The 21,177-nt window shown below is 31.8% G+C and overlaps 1 protein-coding gene across 1 annotated transcript; it reads left to right on the top strand.

Annotated features, from left to right (window-relative positions):
• The first annotated feature begins 1,181 nt into the window (after positions 1 to 1,181).
• LOC133205711 (uncharacterized) lies at positions 1,182 to 5,452 on the top strand. Its single transcript, XM_061341574.1, has 4 exons — positions 1,182 to 1,306; positions 2,975 to 3,508; positions 3,596 to 3,700; positions 4,203 to 5,452. Exons 2-4 carry the CDS (start codon positions 2,975 to 2,977, stop codon positions 4,824 to 4,826), a joined length of 1,263 nt encoding a protein of 420 aa, XP_061197558.1. The 5' UTR covers positions 1,182 to 1,306; the 3' UTR covers positions 4,827 to 5,452.
• Positions 5,453 to 21,177: the final 15,725 nt, after the last annotated feature.

Raw genomic sequence — 21,177 nt, 5'->3', positions numbered from 1 at the left:
ACTGCTGACTCTCCCCCTGAGGACGTTCCAGGTTAGGAGTCGAAGCGACCGATGACGGGAGGACATGACTGATGTTTGTGGATCCAGCAGTCACAACACTCAAAAGTTTCTGTGATTTTACATTGGATATATTTGAGAATTATACACTAGACAAAATCGCTAACACACCACCCAATATTCTCATCAATATGTAAAATATTTTTCTAAACGGTACAAGTAAATTTATTCTGCCATTTTGCCCAACGAATGTGCGGATGACGAAGTCAAAACAAGACCCTCAAATTGTAGCTGCAGAACTGTACATAGCGTTATGGTTTTATATGTTATTCTTTGACCATAACGCTACAGATCTCGTAATTGTAAATAAAGTGCAATTTACGGCGCAAGATTTCTGCCCACTTTGGGGATGTATTTCGTCACTTTCCAGCAATGGTCAATCAATGACCTTTCATCCCCTAATGCAAGACATATTCTATAACATTAACCAATCTGTATATTTTATCCACCTCTTAACCGTTTATAGTCATCTCTACAGACCAATAAACTCGCTTGTTGTGAATTTGTTGTCGGATGGCATAACGAGTTTATTGGTCTGTAGAGACGACTATAAACGGTTAGGAGGTGGATAAAATATCCACTACCCCCTATTACATTGATGTTTAACAGTGAAAATTCAATGTTAAAACATCTTACTCCAAATTAACATGTCGGTCAAAAGCTCAACAGAGCTTATGTTTAACATGTTTTCACAAATCCGACTTAAAATAAGATTTTCTGATCTGACATGCACCTTCAAATTTTATCAAAAAATAGTTATTTGTTATAACATATTAATAATTTCTTATATCAAATTACTAATTTGTTTAATCAAATTATTAATTTGTTATAACAGATTACTAATATATTATATCAAATTACTAATTTGTTGAACAAATTATCAATTTGTTATAACAATGATTAATAATTTGTTATATCAAATTGATAATTTGTTATAACAAATTACTACATGTAATTTTTTATAACAAATTACTAATTTGTTATAACATGTTACTAATTTGTTTTAACAAATTGATAATTTGTTTTAACAAATATACTGCTATATATGGCTATACGCTTTCGTAGTGTGCACTTGAAAACAACCAGAGTTACTGCTCTTTGTACGGCAGAATTCACTCAACCGCGACACGGGGTATTTTTGTTTCTTTGTTGTCATAGTCACTGACCGGAACCACTATGGTCGTGTATACACGTGTTTTTACTTGTACCCCCATTTCTACACTTCACCGAGAACATTACAAGTGCTAGGGTAAGAATTAAATCTATAAATTTCAAGAAAATGAATGCACGTACAAAGGTATTTATAATATTTGCACCAGGATTTCATGGACAGTTTTGAAATTGACACTGCATACTACATATAGTTCCCGAAGAGGCTTTGTGATATCCTGTGCAGCTTTATATCGAATAATGTCATTAATTAAGTACATTAGGTCCAATTATGAAATATGCAGAATATTTTTACTTATGGGGTAAATTTAGATTCTGAACATCGTGGACAGAACTACTCAATTGTATATTGGACAAGGATGCATGTACGACATATCCTGGTGTTCGTAACCAAACTAAGGTATAAGCTGGGTCTTAGAACATCATCGATACAACCCGGAACTAAAAAAAAAAAATATGGGAAAAAATCATTGTACGTCCTATGCACGATTGTAAAGAATGTTGGTCTGTCTTGTCGCAGGACAGAGCCATTAACAGGTTCTGACTCAAAATGTAGAATTTTGTGACTCATTGGAAGCTATAATATATCATAAAAAATTCTTCAGTTTAAATAAGTCTTGGGTAAGCCCAGGAAACAGTGGGTTATAATGTCTAGCCTATTGTTCACTCGAAAATGGAGACTTGATTGCAGCCGTTGGCCAATCTAGCACTAGTTTATATTACCTGTTGTGACCAATTTACTTGCTTTATTGGATTATTTCCGCGTGTTTTGAACTTCTGTCATAAATTATTTTTTTGTGTTGTTATGTACAATGTTATGGTGTTTTTGTCCTGTTTGAGAGATATAATTGTGTGTTCAGTTACCAATGAATTTCGTCAGAAAACCATAAGCAGTTGAAAGGAAGGGTTGATAACTTACAATGCAAGTTTTAACTATCCATTTCCTTTCAGAAACATGACCGAGTTCAATCTTTGAAGTTGTAATTGTTTATTTATTTTTTCAATTTTATATTTTTGTTTACAGATCAATTAAGAGACTAATCGCTTCCTTACGAAAATTGCGAGGGTTAGTCAAATAACATTGTAAAATAACATTTGTGAACGTACCTGATTTTGTTTTGAACATATTTGAACACATTACAATATTTGAGGCTTACATGTAAATGCCTCGTCTCTTCACCAAATCTAATGTTACTTATGTTTTTATTTATTCGTCAAATCTTAATTTGCATCTTTACCATTTATCAAATGAATCCAAAAACTTATATGAACTACAGAGTTGCTTTAGACAGTTTGAGCAAATTGCAATTTCCGTGTGAAAATGCAGATGCATGTTTTGTAGTTCACACACATATATGCATGACAACATATACTACCGCAAAGTGTTACAACTAAACTTTCACAAATTCATGTATGTACAATATCTATGGAAACTTTATCATAAACCGCATTTTAAAGAATGTCTGCAGTTAATAAATTTATTAAAATTGCCTACCGAAATATGTCTTGTAGCAGACCTTTTTGTGCTGCATTTGTCAAGTACATGTGCATTAAAAAAAAACTTCTTAAAAAATTCTGTTGTGACGTTTTTAACATTGCAATTAAACAATGATTTCCTAATTTTGTGTTTTGATGATATTTCATACACACATGAGAATATAAGCTTTCCCCTTTTGCTAGGAAAAAAAACACACCATAGAACGATTTTCAGTTCTTTTCACCATGTTTTTTTCTTTTTTCTTTTCAGATGCCAAAATCTAAAAAATCAGCTCTTCCGTTCCACAATAAACAGAAGAATGTGAAAGGACAATCAGTTTTCTCCTCCGCTCCGGGAGCCCTTGGTCCTCGAGCTTTCCCCCTCAGTCCCTACACAGTTCTTGGATCGTTTGTTCTTTGGGTATTTATTGGATTAGCCGCCTATAAATGTCTCCTCTACTTTGGTACATATCGTTCGCTGGACTCAGATTTGGTAGGAACATGCGATGTTCATCTGAAAAATTCCTTGGAGGAGAATTTAAAAATTGCTGAAAACTACTCGAAAGGGGATGCTGGACCTTACCTTAAGAGAATAGGTTCTCAGATGTATGGAGATACATTTGCTGGAACACCATCGCCACGGGAATTACCAAACATTCCCCCAGTAGTTACAGCGGTATCGTCTGCCGAGTTCTTCCAAGTTCAGGGTCTCATCCGGGACATCGAAGATGTAAACAAGAGCGGCAAATTTCTAATAAAGCTGATCATTTACGATCTAGGAATGTACAAAAATGAAAAAGAAATTGTGAGTATGATATTTAAGATACCATATGTAATTGCACATCTTGATTTGAAAAAAAAACTCTCATTTTGTTATTTCTTACATGCACAGATGAAGAAGCATTGTAACTGCGATGTGAGGTCATTTGATGTTGGACATTACCCAGATCACGTGGCCATTTACTCGAATAAAGCATATCAACCTATTATAATGCAGGTAAAAATTAATTACTCTGTAATTCGATTATATCATTGTATCGTCTGTAATCTTAATTGCTTATTTTTGACAATGTGATTTTAGTTGACTGCATGGTTGAATAATGTTAAAAAGGACTCAAGAATGAGAAAAAACAATTCTCATTAATTTTTAGCATAAAAATTGAGATATCGTGAGCAGTTTTTTAATCACGATTTAAAATGCGATGCATTCGACGACGAATAAATGAAACTTGCTGTCGGATCAAACTAAACTTGAGTTAAATTCTATATATACAGGCCTCATGAAATCATGGGATCATGAAACATCTTACGCTTAAGTCGGAATCTTTATAGTATAATGAAATTATTTAGAACAAAAAACAGTGCAATTTATGCAAAGTTACAGACCAGATCAATATTGCTAAATTCGCAAAACAATTTTAGATGAGCTTAATTGATATTTTTTTTTACATCTGATTTTTCATGAATGTATATGTATATGTATGTATATATATTGGTAGACAATCCTTGAGGAGTTTGGATCCGTGATGTGGATTGACCCTTCAGTAAAGTTCAAAGAAGTCCGAGATCTGGGCATGCTCAGATTCCGAGGATCACACGATTTTTTCTTGTGGGAGGAAGAAATTTTTAATTCAATTGTGGCCTATACACATCCACAAATGTTTGAATTTTTTGGTGAAAAAAGATGCACGTTTGCAGAATATGGAATGATGGACACAAGCACAATAGTTCTGTACAGAACAAACATGACATGGCTTGGTATTATGAAACCATGGTTGAAGTGTGCCCTTAATGCAAATTGCATATCTCCCAGAGGTGCTAAGAATTCAGAGTGTTTTCACTGGGAACGACCAAAAATGACAGGATGTCATTGGTTTGTGCAATCTGCCTTCAGTATTGTCGTAAATAGAGTTTTCCAGTTTTCATCTCATATAGACAAGTTATCAATCCCTCGCTTCACCACGAAAGAGGAAGTAGAAGTTATTTATCATTTTCCAGAACAGCCATGGACCTATAGCGAAATTGTTTTCGTGCTTATTCTTCCAGTAATGGTCTGTGGCGCGCTGTTTTACATGTACCAAAGAAGGACACGAGCGCAAAAGGAACAATACCTAAGGAGGTGATGAATGTTAAAAAATAAATAACAATGATGATTCAGGGATTATAAAATTAGTACCTTGTAAAGGGGTGAGAAAAGTACAGATGTTTGACTGAGGAACGTATGAAACTATTCTTCGGAACAGAGAGTTTCCAGAGTTTTAGCTCCATGGCTCTGCTTATGCGATGTAAGGTACCCGACGTCTGTCCAGTTGTCTGTAAATGAACAATAATTCTGCAGTACTTTGAATGCAAATATCTACATGTCGTAATGCATGTTTTAACTGTTTCCTAATTATTAAATGATCTCAGTTGAAAGAAAATGGTATACATGAGGGGAAATTGCTGATGCATGTTTTTAGTATTATGCAGATAACTATATATGTTCAGATCTGTTGTTTTCCTTGTAAAATCTCTCAGTTACTTTGAAAAAAGTAATGCTATGACATTAATATATATGTATAGAATAATATATATTATAATATATATTGTTATAACAATATTTGATCGTGTCTACATCGTATTTCTTGATAGGAAATAGAATTAGTGTTTATAATGCACTTTAACATGAAAGCTTTACTTGGTATTCCCGGAGTTCTTGGGCTTGCATATTTATTACATTTGTTACAATATTTATTTGAATTGAATACAATAAAACAGTCAATAATGATACATAGATTGGTTTCTATAGATAGCCTTAGATATTGCAACACAAGCAAACAAAATGTTAGTTGTCGATAAACTCCTAACATGCGCATAGCTTGGGATCGCCTGTACGGTACAGCTTTTACGGTGAACCGCTTTTACAATCCCTTGGCCCCCAATCCAGGATGAAGGATCTAGAAGCTAGTAGATTTTTTAGACATAAACGTAATTTCAGTTTTAATCCGTTTTGATTTTTCGTGTATCAATTGTCTATTAATACGTCATCATCTTGTATATAGAATGAAACTAAATACTAGTATCCATATGGTTTCTTTCTCTCTCTTTGTGTGTGTGTGTGATTTTTTTTTGGGGGGGGGGGAGGCGGAAATACAGATCACATATTTGGAGCATTTGAGAACATAATAAACCCACAAAACAACAAATCATTTATTAAGATTTCTGTATAGACCTGTTCGTTTTTAATATAAAATTATGAAGGCATTCGTGCTTTGAGGAACTCAAAAATAAGTTAGATTTTAATACATTCAATATTTTAAGAATAAATGTTTAGTGCAATGAAATATGGAGATAACGAACAGTATACAAGCTCAAAGTGAGCATCCCCTGCCTGTCACACCTGCCATGTGCTCCTTGTCATGATCGGGAAATAACGAAAAAATCCGTCGACAATTTAGTGTGTAAATAATCGCCTAAGAATTAGTATGAAAAACGTCAGTCAGCATATATATGACTTAATGATAGATTGTATTTGCTGACATAGTCATTGTATTGACCATAGAACTTGCGAAATGCTGACTTTAAACGAGACTGTTGATATTCTTGTTTCATCAACTTGTTTGTCAATAACTTACCTCATTTTAGAAATTGTTCATACGTAGAGCATGCTCTTGCGTATCGAATCAACTGAGAGATATACACCCCATATGCAGTGATAATGGTAAATTGCTGCATAAGTAAGGGAAGTAGACGATTGAAAAGTTAAAGTCATCACGTTTATCATAAAGCTTTGTTGTTATATTACCATAAACGTCTTTTTCTAGTAAAATATCCAAATATGAAACATATGTGTCAGACTCTGTGGTATGTTTTATTTCAAGCTCACTGGGATCATATATATCGTGTCGGCATATGGATGGAAAAACTATTGATAATACGTCGTCGATATATCTAAATGTCGAGTTGAAGGCCACAACAAGATTTTTCTTTTTCTCATGTATACAATTTTAAATAAATTCTGCTTCATATGAATATAAAAATAGGTCTGCTAACAACGGGGCGCAATTGGTACCCATGGGAATTCCAATTGATTGTTGGAAGACCTGGTCTCCAAAAACCACATAGATATTGTCAATCAGAAACTTGAACATCTTTTTTAAAATACCAACTTCAGATACTTGTGTATAGAATCAGAATGTTTTTTTAACAAAACAATTTTGCAAATGACCCATGACAAGGTAAGTAAATTTACGAAATCCATTTTTATTGAAAGAGCAGCTGTCAATGATGTCAAAAAGCCTGGACTTTAATTTATCGTGGGAAATGGTCGTATGCATAGTTGAAAAGTCGTAAATTGATTTTGGTGAAATTTTGTGATTTCAAATTTTCCAAAAGTTCCTTGGAATTTTTAAGCATCCACATCTGATTTACACCACTTCTCGAATATATTGTTGCACAGTACTTCTGAAGTTTCTTCTTCACTGCTGTTAATATTTTAGTGAAGAGTAAAGAAAGAGGCTTGGTAGAACATTTACTCGAACTCGCTATGTACTGTATCTTTAATTGTTTGTAAGGATTTTTATGAAGTTTCGGAATCCAATATAAAAATGGTAATTCTAATTCATTTTGGTTATTGGGAATATTAAAAATAACAAAAAAACTGACATATGATTTTGAAGAATTTTCTCCTTAGAATAGGAGCTATAGGTATAAGTTGGATTGTCACTTGTAGAATTAATCTTAGTTCTTCTAAAATACAATTAAAATAATGAGCCTTACAAACAATGTTGTTACCTGCTTTGTCACCTTGGACCAGTACTGTACATACTGATAGTGTAGTCTATCTTATTCTTTCTTCAATTCTGAATTGATAAACAAAGAAGGATAGATGGTTATCATATTATTTGCCCCTCAACTGCTTAATGCGAGATTTTAACATACATCTGATACAGATTCAATTACTAGTACATGTAATCCACTCTGATTCTCAAGGTCTTCATTTTCATGTCTTACCCATCGCCTGGCGTAATCTTCAACAGAATTCATAATATTTATGAAATTATTATTCCATTTGAAAGATCGGGGTTCCCTAAATTTTGGCCCTTTTAAAATAAGTGACCATTAAAAAAAATCTATAATCATTGTTTGAAACACTAAAGTTCCTCTCTAGAGATAAATAGCGAGCAACAGTAAAATTGGCCAAATTGCTAAAACTTAAATTTTTCTGCTTTTGACGATATGGAAAGCTTACTTTTTCCAAGAAAGCTGACAGAAAATTCGACCTGTACGTATAGTAAATAGCATTGATCTCACAAATGGAAATTTACATCAGTTGAATATTGTCTACTTTATTTCTTATTAAAAGCGAGAGTGTGTATCTGACTCTAAACACAAATTACTTTAAACAAGCTAGATGCGTTTTTTTTAATCTGTGTGTATGAATGTTTTGTCAAAGAGTGTTAAACTTCAACTCTTTCTTTGCTCTTCCATCAATGTAACATATAGATCGGTAATACAATATTTTAATTACAATTTTTATGAATAATATGAATAACATAAAGTATTGACAAAAGAACGTCTTTCTTTCTTTGTTTATACTCGTATATCCCGCTTATTCTAGGCAAAATTATATGTAGATAAGTTTTAAAGTACTCGAATCAAAACGACTATGAGCAAGCACCCTTTTATACTCAAGACTGAATGAGGTGAACCCCCTTTTTTTTTTTTGGCAAAAAAGCTAATTTCCAAGGTTTTTTGTTTTGTTTTGTTTTGTTTTTTTTTTTTTAAATTTTTTTGAATTGTCTCATTTTTTCCCATTATCTGTTGTATTGTTCATTAGACAAGTACATGTATCTGGTTGTCAGTAACCATATAGAGTTATGAAGACAATTGTTATTACAGTTCTTTAAAGGTATAATTTGTTGATTAGATCTCATCATTTATCGACAAATAATTAATGGAGTTGCATATAATACCAAGTGATAAGCCACTTTAAACTGTAAATTGTATAGGTTTTCAAGTTTTTAAAATAGAAATAGTGAGCACGCCAGTGAATCTCAAGAAGAGTATGCAACAGCAAATTACACTCCTGAACTATTCATAGAGAAAGTGGGACGCGACCTTCCACAAAACAATTTTAAACAATGCTCAGGGTTTTTCATATTAATTTAGTTCTGTTTTATAATATAACTGTCTTCTTCAAATGCTCTGGATTACGATTTACTACCGGTGTCCTTCACCAAAGCAGTTTTTGACTATCCTTGAGATTATATGGCGGCGTTGATTTTGCCTTGAATTAAAACCTGAGATAATAAGTACATGTAGATGATTTTATGAAGGTGAAATGTTAAAAACTCATTTACACGAATTTCAATATTAATTTTTATTTAAAAAAGGGGCGTTAGAAAATAAGCGGATCAAAAACACTTAGCTAGCAAAGAGAATGGACAGCAAATTAAATGAAATGAGTGTTCAGATTTTTTAATAACCCCGTCATGTTTAAGCAAATTGCATCAGAAAGAGTTCTTAAATGTTGTTTTTGAAATGCTCTTAAATTGTCTTGATTTTTCGAAGAAAAATAGTTTTTTGATTTATAGTTATTAAAAATACATCATTTTTTTTTGTCAATAAAGATCAATTAACTTGTCAAAATTTGAGATTTGTTGAGATCCAAAAATGCGTTTTCCGTCAATGTAAAAAAGAGAGAGAAATTTCTAAGAGGGCTATATTTCAAGAGAACAACAGAAATAAAAGCAAACAGGGGTCATTTCAGTTTATTCGCCCAAAACCATGTAAATGGTATATGAGGTACCAAAAAAAAAATGAATCAAGAAAGAAGTGTGAATCAAATCTAGCTAGAGGGAGAACAGGTCAAACAATTAATTCTAATTAATAAATGTACTCATTTTTTTTTAAATTTAAATCTTAGCATCTTTTGGGCACATAACTTCACAAAACTTTATGATCGTGTTTGGCTTAGAGCAAAATTTCTGTTTCAAAAATTCTTTCCGCAAATATCCTAAAATATTAAATTCTAAGTGATACCCAGTAATTCATATCCTATTTGTTTTCTATCGCATAGATTACAAAGTCGTTCATTTCTTTTTAAAGTACGTACTATTCCTTCGGAATGTATGTGATTTGTTGTTCTAAATTTACAAGAATTTTCCCAAATTTACATGATACAGTAACAGGGATTAATATTTTTCACACGAAAATTGGTTTTAAAAATTCTATAAAATTTACACTTTTTGATGATCCATGATATTCCTATTCTACTTGTGATTATTCAAGTATTGATCTTTTAACCTTTATCGGACTGTTGCAGATATCCATTTTACATTATAAAAAGATCGCTCACGCCATACATTTGATAAACCACAGTTGTCAAAAATATTTTGTACAAAAGAAATACAGGATCTTCATCTTTATCACATCGCTAATCTGGGTTCTAAATATTCTTATCAATTGAATCCGATCATTTCCTGTATACATGTAAGAGGATATTAACGACCATAATGTGAAAAATCTTCATTTATTTATTTGTTGATGATTATTCTAATTCAATGCTCCTTAATATGTTAATTGATAACATCAAGGTTAATGAAAAGAATATTCAATGTTTCAGTGGAATTATTCTTAAATATTAGAACATGTATTTCAAAGAAAGAGGTTCTTCAAAATCATATGTCAGTTTATTGTATTTTTTTTTTTTAAAAATTCCCAACAATCAAATTGAGTTAGAATTACCATACCCTATACTAGGTTCCAAAACTATTTAAAAATCCTTATATTTGGCATTACGTACATTACAAGACCCAGTAACTGTTCTACAATTTAAAGCCTAGAATCTCTACCTTTTTGCTTAAAAATTAACAACAATGTCAAAGAAACTGTAGCAGTAAGTACAACATATTTGATAAGTGGTGTTTAATCAAATGTGGATACAAAAAATAATCCAGGAACCGTATAGAAAATTTAAAATCAAAAACTTGTCTAAAATCAGATAAATTAAAACACAATAAGGGTTTTTCCACGTTTATACAACCATCCCGTAACGTAAATTGAAAATGAGACTATTTGATATGGGACATGTAAAGCACTGCCTTTTCAAGGAAAATGGTACTCTGAAATTTTATATTTTGTGAATAGTCTTTCACAAAATTACTTTTTTAAAAATCTAACAAAGTACAAATTTAAGTCCTAGATATCTTTTGCAAAACTTTTGAGTATATTATTTATTAAAATTATTTTATTGTATTATTAAATTTCACACTAAATAAAGTAAAAGTTTATTGGTCAAGCAGTTGAGAAATTATAAAGTTTAACATGTCTTCAATTATCTGGGATAACCATTATGCATGCAATGTTATGCATAAGCCTTTGCGTGAATACTTCATTTAATTTTCTTAGAGCTAAGAAATAATCAAAAAGTATACCCATCGGATGGCTTCAGTGACATTAATCTTAGATATAATTTTGGATCAAGATCTCGGCAAACCAACATCACTAGTAAGTAGGTACATGTACTTTTCTTTGTTAGCAAAAGCATAATATATAAATCAGGGACGACAAACTTGTGTGAACGAGCGCAATAATCAGAAATTGTATACCCCAGAAAAAAATACATTTGTAGCATGAGCCTGTAAAATCAGCACGAAATGATTATTAAAGACAAACAAACAACTCAAAAAATTCATTTTCCAGTAAACGTCACTTTCCTTGAGTCGTACCTTCCAGCTTTGTTTGAAATGTGGACGTATGTATTTTGAATCTATATGTACTTTGAGGATTTTCCTCTTCTGTATAGAACTGACAAGAACTGATGGTCGGTTTTTGGTCTGGTTCTTGCTTGTATCATTCAAATGAATTTAAAGGCATTGCTGTATCAATAATTGATGTATAGAACGAAGGAAATGAAAGGACATGGTTTTGGCATCTAATGGTGTGTTAATCAGGTTAATGGTTGCTATAGTATGCTATTTTCTCACAATGCATAAAGCATAAATCACAAGAACTAGAAAGGGATTACTTTTATTAACGCGAGAGAGAGATCCTAGAGAGAGAGAGAGAGAGAGAGAGAGAGAGAGAGAGAGAGTTTTCTCAACTATCTTTGATGCATCAAAGACGGTATTCTTTTATCTTTAAATCTGCATGGCTCCTCATCGTTTTAGTGTCCCGTTAAATATCGGTCCCTAGGTGTCTGCTAAATCAAGTTAATTTAGGTAACGAATGTGCTTTAATTCCAGGTAATTGTTTTGTTGTGTGGAAATGTTACAAAACAAAACGATTTTCTAAATGAGAAAGAACACAAAACTTCAAATTTGGAAGATATAGGATTCTAGAAAAGGAGCTTTGAATTTATTTTTTGAAAACAACCATCTAAATAAGTGACATTTGTCTGTTTTTACATTTAGGATTATACAAAGTGCTTTTATGTTTGCATTCACTATTAACTTAATATGCTGTCTCACGCAATTAGAGTGATTGGATGTTAAAGGGCAGGCAATTTATCTTTAGACAGGCTCAGCATGAAATGGAAAGCTCCAACTAAGAACAAGCAAGCCTTCTATTTGACATGCCATTGAACATTTAATTCTTGGAAAGATTTATTAATCACCATCCGGTAAAAGCTGACATTCCAAATGCTTCTGCAGGTAATTGGAAGGCATAGTATTATTAAGGAATAAGTATACCGTATTTATTTTTTGGTGTGTATGGGCCAATGGATCACGTGATGATTTCATAAGCGGCGAACTATGCAATTTATTACATGCTCAGGCGTTGATTTTCGCCTTCAAACGGAACAAAAGCACATTATTTTATATTAGGGATGTCAATTTTGTCAATAATTCATATTCGAATATTCAATGAAAGTATTCGAATATATTCGAATATTTGATAAAATAAATAGAATCCGTTTAATTTTAAATATGCATCATCCTACTCACATGAAAGGTTTAGCGTAGGTATACTTATATTGGAAGTAAAATTGTATGAAGACTTTTGTAGGTGTACAATAAAAATTCCATTTGATATTTGCCAATGTTTGAAATAAATTATTGATTTAAACGTAGAAAAGTATAATTTTAATAAATGAAACATGTGTATTTATAGTAGTTCCAACCGAGGAACCAGTCGTCTTACGAAAAGCAGGATAGTCGTAACGGTTATACTGTTCAGATTTCAACACGTGTAATAAATTACAATTATCTGCCTAATAAAAGATATGATTATAATCTTTGATACAATGTAAACAAATATTTCCATAGACATTTTTTTCTAGGTAATTAACTAATTTCCCGATAATGAATATAAAATCCAGGATAATGTGCAACCCGAGATAATCAAGTAATTTACACATTTAATATCTGAAATTAAGCCCTTTACAATACTAATTACAGACTAATTTTATCGGACATTCATTCAATGATCACTTAATTTTATTTTGATAAGTATACTTTTCACGCCTTTTAGACATTCTAAGATTTAATTTTGTTGTCCTCGATTCTAGTTTCGATCGTATCTAATAAAAACTATGAAAATGTTTTGATTATACTTAGCATTATATATAGCATTATTGTACAATTCTTTCACACCTTACTCAAAACAAAATACATATAATTTAGTAGATCTATAAGGTAAGAAAGTAGTGAAAGAAATCAGGCGATCGAAATTGATCGCTAGTATTTTAAATAGGGATAATTCCAGCACTGTTCTAATCAAAATTTATTAATCACAGTACTTCTTTTTATGAAATCTGAAAAACACCGAATATTCGAATCTTAAATTCATATTCGAATATCTCATCGAATGAATATTCGAATGTTCGAATATTCGTTGCCATCCCTATTTTATATTCATATTTTTATTTCACAGTTGCTATATGCCTGTCTCTAGATTATATTAGATACATACATGTGTATGCATACTTCACAGAAACTATAATTAAACTAGAGGCACTGTGAGCACTGAGCTCACAAAATGATACCCTCGCCTCCCATATGATTATAATGGCAAAGTCCATGTCTTGCTATGGGAGATACCCGAAATAATAAGTGTCCGATCAAAAAGTAAAATATAAGCTGCACAATGGCACTATGTAATAAAGATTCTGTAAAAGTATCATTTGATTTTATTCAATGGTATAGGAGGAGTTGCGGTTAAGAGATAGGTACCCGTCAATATTAGAGAAAGAATGACAGTGTCTATGTTTTGCTATTGGAAACCCGAAATATGTGCGATATCAAAAATTAAAATAGGAGATGCATAATGACAATATGTGACAAAAATTCTGTGAAAGTCTCATTCAAGAAGACGGGCGTATTTGGCGTGTGATCTGCAGGAATAATGCGTACGAAACATTTATAGTTTAAATGTTGACGATCTGGTCATACTTTACAAAGTTACGCACACTGGAAAATGTTACATTTAGTTTGAAATACTTTGTCAAATTCCGCTCTCAGTGCAACAGAACTAGAATTTATCTTTTTTAAAATAAATCAGTGCATAAAATTAAACTGACAAAAGAATTGATTGTTTGTAAAAAGTGTAACATTTTGTACCAAATGACTCATCTAGCCATTTCTGAGATGAACACATAAAAATCAATGAGAGTTCTCGTCAGGTTTGTAAAGACAGAGAAACATCATATATGTGTGAGAGTGGTCAAAACTTGCGCTAAAAAATAATTAATATCAGCATATGTTTAACTAATATGCAAGCTTCAATACATATGTTGTATTACTTTATTTTAGCTGAATAATGACCATTTGTTTTACTTTTGAACAAAAAAGTTTCACATTTTCACTTGTCAAAATTATATGAACTATGTCATATAGATGAGTGTTGTTAAAGTTTGTTCAGAATTCGTCTTTTTTTTTTTTTCATTTTGAGAACACATCGGCATAATATACTCAAGGAGAAAAGTAACTTTTAATATTGAAAAATTAAAATGTTTACCATTTTTCTATTGTATGGCGAAATTCCATATTAAAAGTTTTTCTGACCTCCTACAATTCAGAAAAATGGCATTAATTTTGAACTTTGTATTGTTTTAGCAACGTTCCGAATTAATTGAAGAATTTTTTTTAGGAATATGGTAAGACTAGCGATCCCCTCGGGCTACATCTGCCACGTACACCTTACCAATTCTGAATGTCGTTCTGGTGCCTATGGCATGAAAACAAATAATTGGACATGAAAAGGTGCATTTTTATTCTGGCATATGATAATTTGGTAACATGGTTATTCCATTAGGGCTTGTTTATCATTTAATTGTGCTCACTCCGTATTTTAAAACCTCTTAGAATGCGTTTTACTTTGTGCTCATACTTGATACTATGTATGTGTAAATACAAAGAAAACAAAGATTATCATATTTTTCCTAGTGGAACTCAAGAGAATGTCTTTAATTACAATGATAATATTGTAGAAACAACTAATTAGGTGTTATATCATTATGGTCAAGTTCAAAGATGGAAAACACATTTGCATACATGCACAAGCGCACTAGGTCATGTATAACATCATTAGAAAAAGAAGAATACATTGATTTGCCTTTGAAAGTCATAAAGATTTGATATGCTATTGTTTAACTTTATGCATGTGAAATATTTTGAAAGAGAACAATTTCTATCATACTAAAATAAAATAAAATAACCAAACTAAAATAAAAAATTTTGAAGTAATATGTACTGGTGTAAATGTTACCGCCCAGATTAAATTTTTTGAAATCACAATATTTTGGGTCTAGGTCAGGAGGTAGCTCTAGGTTAGGAGGTAAAAAAATAATAGTACATTTGGAAAGATCTTTTCACTGGTAAAATATATCAAAGCCCTGTCTCTTTTACTGCAAATGTTACGACCAAGATTAAAAGTTTTGAAAAGAGTCCAAGAACATGAGGTCGAATATCAAATTACATTCGGAAAGGTGTTGTCACAGGTAATTGACATCAGAAATATGAAAGCACTGTATTCTCTCACTTAAAAGTTATGAACAGATTTAAAGGTGATGAGTTTTTGATAATGTTTATAAGCTCTTTCATTTTGATTTTGCTTCATGACTTATCTATTTAAAGTAACAGACAAGTCTACATTATGGCTTAATCATTGTAACATATGTCAGTATTCATTATTTTTAATATTCCCAACAACCAAATTGAATTTGAGTTACCCTACCTATATTGGATTCCTAAACTTCATAAAAATCCTTACAGAGATACTAATACAATGTACAAAGTGGATTCTAGTAAATGTTCTACCAAGCGTCTCTTTGATCTTAACGAAAATATTAACAGGAGTGAAGGAGAAACTTCAGGAGTTCTGTATATAACAATATATTCGAGAATTGGTGTTATTCAGATATGGATACTTAAAAACTCCAAGGAACTTTTAGAAAATTTGAAAGCACAAAATTTTATCAAAATCAACAGCATCAAAAGGTACGATTTTACAACACTTTATACAGCCATTCATTACAATTGGTTAATGATCCGACTCTCTGACATCATAGACAGTCGCTTCTTCAATAAAAAATGGAACTCGTCAATTTTCATACCTTGTCATTGGTCATATGCAGACTTATTTTGTTAAAAATATTCTGATTCTAAACTCAAGTACTCCGAGGTTGATATTAAAAAGATACGCGAGTTTCTCATTGACAATATATCTATGTGGATTTCGGAGAACAGATCTTCCCAACAATCTTTTGGAATTTCCATAGGTACTAGATCTAAATGCGCTCCATTTTTAGCAGATCTGTTTTTGTATTCATATGAAGCAGAATTTATTCAAAAACTTCTACATGAAAAGAAGTTTGCGGTGGCCTTTAATTGGACATTTAGATTATCGACGACATTTTTATCAATTAACATATATTTCCATTCTTATGTTGATTCGATATATCCCATTGAACTCGAAATAAAAGACACCACAGAGTCTGACACATATGTTTCGTATTTGTATGTTTTACTAGTGAAAGACATTGATGGCAAACTGACAACGAAACTTCATTATAAACAAGATGACTTCAACTTTTCTACTGTCATTTTCCCTTACTTAAGAAGCAATATACCATTATCATTTGCATATGGAGTTGTCTCTCAGTTGATTCGATACACAAAAGTATGTTCTACGTACCAACAATTTGTAAAACGAGGGAGTGCTATTGACAAATACAATCTCATTTAATGGCAACATTTCGCAAATTCTGCGGTCAATGACCTTGTTTGGAGGTACAATCTGTCGTTAGATCGAATATTGAATGACATTTTTTTATAAAAATTATTAGGCCATTATTTTCATACTTAATTGTCTACAGATTTTCCATGTACCCGGTCATGGCAAAGAGCACACGATGGGAGGGACCGTTCGGAAGGGGATACCTACTCCTCCATGGCATGTGATCCCACCTGTTTTCAGATGTCCGTACTGTCTCTCCTCATAATTTGTATTGTTTAAATGGACCTTGAGAATGATAACTGTTCAGTATCTTCACATTTCATTACCAAGAGCTTCTTGGAATTCTTTGAACAAGATCTGCACACTTATTTAATTAATCTTTATTTGAAAATTAAAAAAAAAATATTTTATTTTTCAAACAAAAATCAGTTTACCAAAATACTTCAGGAAGTTAGTACTTCTGATGTTGTAAACCTGTTACTATATTGGTTTGTCGATGAATTATTTTAGCTGGGTGCATGTTCTTTTTCACGTCAAATATATTATTATTAGGGTTCACATTTGGATTGTGACTGAGCATTCAAATATAGTAGTGTTGCTGTGCTACAGCAAATCTTTCGTGATTTTAGAACTGTGATATGATGCTAAAACTTACTCCTGTATGGCAACTGATCCCACCTCTGGTGTTTTAGAAGTCCTTGTTTGCTCTGCTCCTGATTTGTATGGTTTGAATGGACTTTTGAGCTTGAATACTGTTCGTTATCTCGATATTTATCATTACTGAAGCTATGTAGCTCAGTTACTATTACATAATTCATCTAAAGTTGAAAAGTTGATTTTTTCAGATTCATTTTACATGTACACATGTATTAGTTTAGATTGTTCCTTTTGAATTGCCACGATGCCGAATCTTTGCAATAATTCGTATAAAGCTATTTCATCTATTCCAATAATGGTCCGAGAATCTAGTAGTGAAAACATATTATGCATGTACCATTTGTCTGAAACAATTTATTAAAGTGATGATCGACTAAAATTTCAAATACCTCTTATGCTGGGGAAGAATTTTAGTAACAATTGTAGGAGTTAATAAACTGAATACTACACGTACATTGCCATTTTAAATCCTCGCTTGAAATCCCTTAAAATTCAAACTTATTTCTTTATTTCAGGAATAATTGTTTATTTTTTTTATTTTTATTTATTTATTTATTTATTTTGGTGTTCATTGGGATTTAAATCTTCCTAGAAGCACGTAATGTTTCTTCGATTTTCATTAAACCTCTCCGCAGTTATTATGAACCTTACCTGGACCAGAATGCTTTAAGTATGAGAAAACTTGCTAGAATTTCCATTCAAACCAAAAATAAAAAAAAAGCACATTTATTCTAAAATTCTTGGAAAGATACATGGAAAAATCTCGTAAATAATGTCTAAATTTTGAGCATGTGCAAAAGGCAAATGCCCTACATATTGATATGGTGCATGTATAATTTTAATTTACGAGTACAGCACCAATTTCTAGAACACTTTCACAAAAGTGGAATTCTTGCTGATTACTTGGTCAGTATACGGCATTTAATTGGTTTATCTGAATGAAAAAAAAGTTAATAAATTAAAAATACACGTACATTGCCAAAATACCTTTAGTGGAGGGGATGCAGTATATATACAGTCGTAAAATAAAATCATCATAACATATTTTGCAATCTTTTAACTTTAACTTTTCAATCGTCAACTTCCCTTACTTATGCAGCAATATACCTTCATCACCTGCACACGGGGTATATATCTCTCAGTTGATTCGATACGCAAGAGCATGCTCTACGTATGTACAATTTCTAAAAAGAGGTAAATTATTGACAAACAAGTTGATGAAGCAAGAATATCAGCTGTCTCGTTTAAAGTCATCATTTCGTAGGTTCTATGGTCGATACAATGACCTTGTCAGCAAATACAATTTGTCATTGAGTCAAATGCTGACAGATGTTTTTCATACTAATTGTTAGGCCCTTATTTACACACTGAATTGTAGACGGATTTTTCCGTTATTTCCCGATTATGAGAAGGAGCACACGGAGGGTGTGACCGGTCGGCAGGGGATGCTCACTCCTCAATGGCACCTGATCCCACCTCTGATGTATGGAGGTACGTATTTGCTCTACTCCTATTTTGTATTGTTTGATGGACTTTTGAGCTTGAATACTGTTCGTTATCTCCATATTTTTCACTTAAGGGTCAAAAGTTTTTTCACACTTTTACTTTTTACTATATTATTTTTTACAAACATAAGTCAAACACAAAGAAAAAAATACAGTTAATATATTCAATTTAAAATTTTCAAGAGCTATGCAGAATTTATTTCAGATTCATGATAAAAGTAATTTTACCTGTTATATCTAATATTTTAATGTGAAGTTAAGAATCAATTCTTGGTTGAATAATTCAATTTGATAATTTTGATTAATGGGAATTTACATAAGATAAAGCTCAAACAAAGTCCTTACATAAGAAACGTCAGTGAATGTGAAAAACTGTAATACTTAGAAACAGATAAATAGTAATATCAGCTTTACATATAGACAATGGTGCAGGACTTGTAAAATTTTTAATGTGAAAGCTGCAGTAGAAATATTTTAGCAATGATTTTAAAATATGAAGTTTGTAATGAATTATATAGTAAAAATTTACAGTTCGTAAATACTTTTGACGCTTGAGTGTAGATGTGAATATGATTTTAAGCTATGGCAAGGAAGCCTATGAAAAGAAAATACTAACAAAGAATTATTCGATAGTCAGTAGACATTACTTGGAATAAAGATAATTGAAATTTCATGTTCCAAAAGAGAGGACCAATATGCATACTTCGGAGATTACCTCAGGTACATGTAGTTAAGCATAATTCGGTACGCCCAATCATTCCACGTCGTCTCAAGGAGACAAGTTAAGGCTTAGCATACTTGTAGTACAGTATTATTGCATATTTATCTCGTTTTATAGTGAAAAACAAGAATTATTTTTTCTAAAAAAAATGTCGTATACGAGGATTGATCCAAAAGTTCATGGAATTTCTTTCTAAAATTTTATTACGGTGAGACAGACACAAACAATAGACTTATTAATCTATAAAATTAACCCTGTATGCAAATTAAAATAAAAAAAAATTCAGCAAGTTCTGAATTCTTTTAAAGTCACACGAACTTTCTTAAAATGGATAGTAGTTATATTTTGGGGAGACTTTGACGTAACTTTAAGGTAGGTATATCACGTCATTTTCGGTGACGTTAAACGTTAACGCATGAATTAAATCTTCTCAAGGTAGCCTATTTTCCGCCTATTTTCACACATTTCTTTTGTCGTTTTACCCATATATCAAGTGTGTCTTTGTAACAATTAGTACTAGGGATGTCAATTTTTCCAATAATTCATATTCGAATATTCAATAAAAGTATTCGAATATATTCGAATATTCGATAAAATAAATAAATGTGTTTTATTTTAATTTCCAAATATACTATGATTTTTGACCCCGTGACCTTGAAGTTTGACCAACTTTTCAAAAATTTTATCTTTGCTTATAACTTTGGATTGAGAAGAGATATGGCTTTCAGATTTGACATGTGTATTGCTTGTGACAAGACCTTTCCAAAAGTACTATGGTTTTTGACCCTCTTGACCCCGTGACCTTGGAGTTTGACCTACTTTTCGAAATTTTTATCTTTGGTTATGACTTCATATTTGACATGTGCATTGCCAGTGAGAAGGTGTTTCTAAGCATAGTATGATTTTTGACCCCTTGACCATCATGTTTGACCTAATTTTCAAAAAATTTAACTTTGTTGATTAATTTTGAATGACATATGATAGGCCTTTCTTATTCGACAAGTGGATTTTCTGTGTCAAAATGTTTCCGAATATGCTATGATATCTGGCCCCGTGACCTTGACCTTCAAGTTTGACCTATTTTTCAAACATTTCATCAGTGTTGATAAAGTTTGAAAGAGCAAAGATAGGGCAATCCTTAATTGGGAGAAGATATGGCATTTAGAATTGACATGTGCATTACCTGTTTCAAGACCTTTCCTATTGTATACTCTGGCTTTTGATATTTTTTTTTCAAATGTGCATTACTTATGACCTTTCGGATTTTATTATGATATTTGACCTCATGACCTTGATCTTGAAGTTCTATGTAGTTTTGAGAAGCTATAATCTTTGCCATAACTGTTATTAATTCAATAATTTATATCTTTTTTTGTATAATGCACAGACAAGACAGAACACACAATCAAGACAGTTACAATATGCCATAAA

Source organism: Saccostrea echinata, unplaced genomic scaffold (genome assembly GCF_033153115.1).
Source record: "Saccostrea echinata isolate AGI-Se365-2 ecotype Australia unplaced genomic scaffold, CSIRO_AGI_Sech_v1 ptg000054l, whole genome shotgun sequence".
Lineage (NCBI taxonomy): Eukaryota > Metazoa > Mollusca > Bivalvia > Ostreida > Ostreidae > Saccostrea > Saccostrea echinata.
Note: the sequence above shows the minus strand (reverse complement) of the source record. Positions and strands in the feature narration are given on the sequence as shown.